We start from the raw sequence: 4,435 nt of genomic DNA, 5'->3' as shown, positions 1-4,435 counted from the left end.
CCCTGTCCTATGGGCAATTTGCAGTTTGAACTGCAGGATAAAACCCCCCTGAATCGGCTCTTTGAAAATGTTTTCACTTTGTTGCTCTAAACAGAGCCATGGGAACATTTATTTTCTGGACGAGGTTACTGGAGGGCATGTTTAAAAATAGCCAAGACTATTATTTATAAATGTTTTCTACATACTTTATCATGATGGTACTGAATAACCTCTGGGAAGACTGATTCTGCTGCTGCAGTGCTCATAGCCCTTCTCTATTTGCTTTGGGCTTTTTTGTCTGGTTGAGACCTAAGCTCTAACTCTGCTTTGCAGGAATAATGAGAGCTGAGATCTGTCCCACTCACTGTTCATTTTATAGCCTGGCTTTTCTTGTTCTTCTATGGCAAAACCAAACAAAAAAACCCCATTATCTTTTATTATGGGATTTGCATTGCAGTGAAATTTGCTCTCCCTGGGAATGCCAGAGGGTGCAGCTCTGGTGCTGCTGTGCTGGGGAGTGGAGGAAGCAGGGGGGGCTGCTGGCTGGCAATGGAGCTCAGCATGGGATCCTGGGTCATTATGGAGGGGTGTAGGCAGACTGCTATAAAACAGAACCAGTAGGAATAGTGAAGAGAGGATATCCCCCCTCCTCCTGGAGAAGTGAGCATTTCAGACGAGAAATTATATTTACATTATAATTTATTAAATTTCAGGTTGCCATATGAAATAAATTATAGTCAAAATCATGACAACGTTGCCATAAAATAATACCATGAAGTAGTTGTCTAATATCGAATGTAATCAATACAAATATGAACTGCAATTACGGTGTTTAAATATTCATGTTAATGGGAAGTGAACAAAAATATTAAGGCAATTCACAGTAAATTCAGGGAAATTTGTCATTATTATTGCTTTTGTGCAAACAGTTCTTAATGCATGCACAGAAAGAAAAGGCACAGTCGCAGTGTCCATAGGGCAGTGCATTCCCTGAAGGCTGAATGTGTTGCAGTCACACGATGCACTTTGATGCATTTCAACAAATGCAGAATGAGGGATGATCAGGAGCTGATCAATGTCTGGTCTCTCCGTTCTGCAGACAACAGCGAGGCTTGGAAAGTTTCAAACTTCAGGTAAGAGTTCAGGCAGGCGAAGCAAATGGGTGCAGTTGGCTCATCTCGCTGCTGCGGTGCTGTGGGATGGGGTGAGGTGGTTCTCTCCCACCAGGCACCATCACTGGGCACCGGGCATGCAGCACTGGGCACGGCAGCGTCCTATCCCACCTGCAGCACCGGGCACGCAGCATCCTGCCGGCAGCACCGGGCACATGAGCATCCCAGCAGCGCCCAGCATGGAGTGTGCTGCCTGTGGCAGCCTCGTCCCAAAACGTTCTCCTCCATGGCTGCTCCCTCCAGCTCAGTGCACTTTGATGGAGTATTTGGGGAATTTCAGGAACTGGAGGAGCTTGTCTTTCCTCCTCTGTTTCAGAGCCATTAGCGCTCTCGCTTTCTCCTCCACGTCCTGGTCAGTGTCGAGGATGATCTTGGCTCTCTCCTCTGCCTTTTTGTCCCCGGAGTGCTTGAAGAGCTTTTGCAACGACTCCTCATCGACTCTCTCAAAGATGTTGGCCACGGCTTTCTTGCGCAGCGCGGTGTCGAAGCGGTAGCCGTGCACCGACGGGCTCACTCTCAGCGACGTGGACATGGCTGAGGCCGTGTTCCTTCTCTTTGCTTTCATCTACCGCTGCTGCTCCGCGGATTCTCCTTCTGCTGGAGAGATCTGTGCAGGTTTCCGTGCTCTGCTGGGCTTTTTAAAGGCAGCCGGAGGGAAAGCGGAGAGCTCAAGTTACAGCGGTGAGGTCACGCTGATGTCAACGCTGATCAGTCGCAGGCAAGTTTAACATTTAAGTTGCCAACTTGCCTCTGTCGTGCAACCAAGTGGAACGGTTTGCTGTGTTGTTATGATGGGGATGGTTTCTTTGCCCCAGTGTAGAATGGGCTTTGCACGACCCCCAGCACCGCTGTGCATTGGGGCTACTCTGTGGCCTCTCCTTGTGCTCATACAGCTGTGCCAGACTCCAGGTGAGAACTGCTGCGATGCCATTGAGGGGTGTTAGCTGTGAGCCTGTGCCTGCAGGTGTGTGCTGGTGTCAGACAGGAGCACAACAAAGCAGTGAAACCTGCTCAGGTTTATGCAGGGGATGCTTCTGCTGCTTCCCAGGTGGCACAGGTCCTGCTTAGTGCTCGCAAAGCTGTACTTTCTACCATGGCAACTGCTTTACCAAAGGGGCTGCTCCATAGTGTCTTCTACGTTTCCACCCTCAGCCATGTGCATCAGGGCTGCAGGTGAAACATTTGCCCCACCCCAAGCACTGAGCTGCAGCAAAAGCTCTGAGCGCTTGGTTGCTCTGCTCTCGCCTCGAGCACCTTTTGCTCTAATGCTCAGCTCAGCAGTGCTAATTAAAAGTGTAATTACCCCAAAAGCACCCCACCTGTGCACCCCAGCCCCAGGCTTCCAGCTCCCTCATGCTGAGGATGTGGCTCTGACAGTCAGAGCGTGGCTGTGGGTACAAAGGTAACTTGAGGCTGAGGAGAGTATATTTTGCTTACCAGCTCAGCACAGGCCGGAAGCTGCAGAGGCACTGTTTAGAAAAATCAGTTGCTTGTTTACCAGCAATAAGATGACCCCTATTGCTCATCACCAGGATACCACCACCTGCCTGTGTCCCCTTGCTGGTGTGATCATCCACCCCCACGGGTTCCCTTATTACAGAGCTCTGGGGGTGCCCAGTGGCTGCAGCAGGAGCAGAGTACTGACACTGTCTGATTGCACATCACTCCTGTTGCCTTCTCCAAAACTACTGCTGCAGAGCTGAGTAATGTGTCCATGCATGGCCCTGCAGGACCCCATCCTGCAACCAACCACCTCTGGAGCCCAAGAGGAGGACACCAAGTCTCCATGCTGGGCTTTTGTGTGGGCAAAGAATGGAAAATAAGAACGACTGTGGGCTGTGCTGCTTGCTGGACAATGCAAAACAATGGGCAGTCCCCAGCCCCGTGCACTGAGACAATAACTGAACCGGTGCACTTCCTTCTGGCGGGGCTCTTTGGCTTTTTATCTTTAGGAGAGGGAGTGGGTTGTACACAAATGTTTGACAGCTTTCCTATCTGTGCCTTCAGGATCACAGCTAAGAGAGGCACACCCTGGCTCTGCATCCTGCTGGCCTGGGCTGTTCCTATGGGGCTCTCCTGCATGCTGCACGTGCTGGGGCTCTTCCTCCCGTTCTGCTTCACTGCACTGCATGGAATCCTGCATGGAGTTTCTTTTGGATTTGCTATTATGGTTCAGTGTCTGAAAAGCTACCTCTGCAAAACCTCCCAGTTCTCCTCCTGCAAGAAGAGCTGAAAAGCCTCGTACTGCATTGTAGCCTTGTTGAGTTAGAGAGAAGTACGCACCAAGCAGTGTTTGCTCAACATGCAGGGGGTAAATCCACCCTCAAAATAGGTCCTTGTGATGTGGTTGGCCCATGAAGAACTGCATATTTTATCACTGGTTGCTAAAGTGAAATACATGGGGGAAACAGCAGACAGGACAACTGCTGCCTAGTGTTGTGAGGGGGAAATCTGCCTGTAAAGTGTCTGACCAAGCTGCTAAATGTGCTTCATTGGACACTGCACACTTGCAAAGGACAAAGTCAGCACCAGCAATGATTGTGTAGCAGCAGAGAATAAGTGCTCCTTTTGCAAGGCTGGTTGAAAAGCAGAGCAACTGCAGGTGGAATCACACTGCAGGTATCTGCAGAGATACGGCTGATAGAATAAATCAGCAATATTTATGGCAGGCAGAAGCTCAGAAAAGTATCTGCCATGGAAACCAAGAATAAAACTGACGCTTCAGGAGTAAGACATCAGAAAGCTGCCAGGATGAAGAATGTGTTTTGTGAGCTCATCTCGCATTGAGCAGTAACAAATGCCTTTGCCTCTTCGAGCTTCTCTTCCCACTTTGCATAAATTTAGTTGTGTTCAACTCTAATTGAGAGATGAAGCATGCCTCATCTGGTGGCTTTTTCCTACTTTTAATATTGCTTTCACAGCAATGCCTAGGAGGAATTATTCATGTATTGGGTTGGAGTGAAACTTCAGACAAGATGTGATTCCTATCGTAGCTCTCCTGCTATTATTGTATAATTGCTTCATGAATGTAAACGCTCTGTTTCACACATTAATGGGAGGATTAATTCCAACCCACTTTTCTGTCTCTGCAGAACAGTTTAGCCACAGCCCTAATTGTGCTCTGCTTTTCAGGACGTGATGCTCTCAGATGATCCTGCTATGGGGCTGCCAGCAGGGTTTTGGGGTTCTCCTGTAGCAGCCAGCAATGCTCCTTGCCTTCTGATCCTATAGCTGTCCCAACCCAGGTTGTGGCCTTCAAGATGTGGGAGCTGATGTGCAGTGGG

The 4,435-nt window shown here is 49.2% G+C and overlaps 1 protein-coding gene across 1 annotated transcript; it reads right to left on the bottom strand.

Annotated features, from left to right (window-relative positions):
- Positions 1 to 660: 660 nt before the first annotated feature.
- Positions 661 to 1,778, bottom strand: TCIM (transcriptional and immune response regulator). Its single transcript, XM_015883178.2, has one exon. It carries the CDS (start codon positions 1,714 to 1,716, stop codon positions 1,396 to 1,398), a length of 321 nt encoding a protein of 106 aa, XP_015738664.1. The 5' UTR covers positions 1,717 to 1,778; the 3' UTR covers positions 661 to 1,395.
- Between the last annotated feature and the right edge of the window lie 2,657 nt (positions 1,779 to 4,435).

Source organism: Coturnix japonica, chromosome 22 (genome assembly GCF_001577835.2).
Source record: "Coturnix japonica isolate 7356 chromosome 22, Coturnix japonica 2.1, whole genome shotgun sequence".
Taxonomy (NCBI): Eukaryota; Metazoa; Chordata; class Aves; order Galliformes; family Phasianidae; genus Coturnix; species Coturnix japonica.
Note: the sequence above shows the minus strand (reverse complement) of the source record. Positions and strands in the feature narration are given on the sequence as shown.

Bases quoted from the DNA above. Each gene is read 5' to 3' on its own strand.
- TCIM (XM_015883178.2), bottom strand. From the start codon at position 1,716: ATGAAAGCAAAGAGAAGGAACACGGCCTCAGCCATGTCCACGTCGCTG.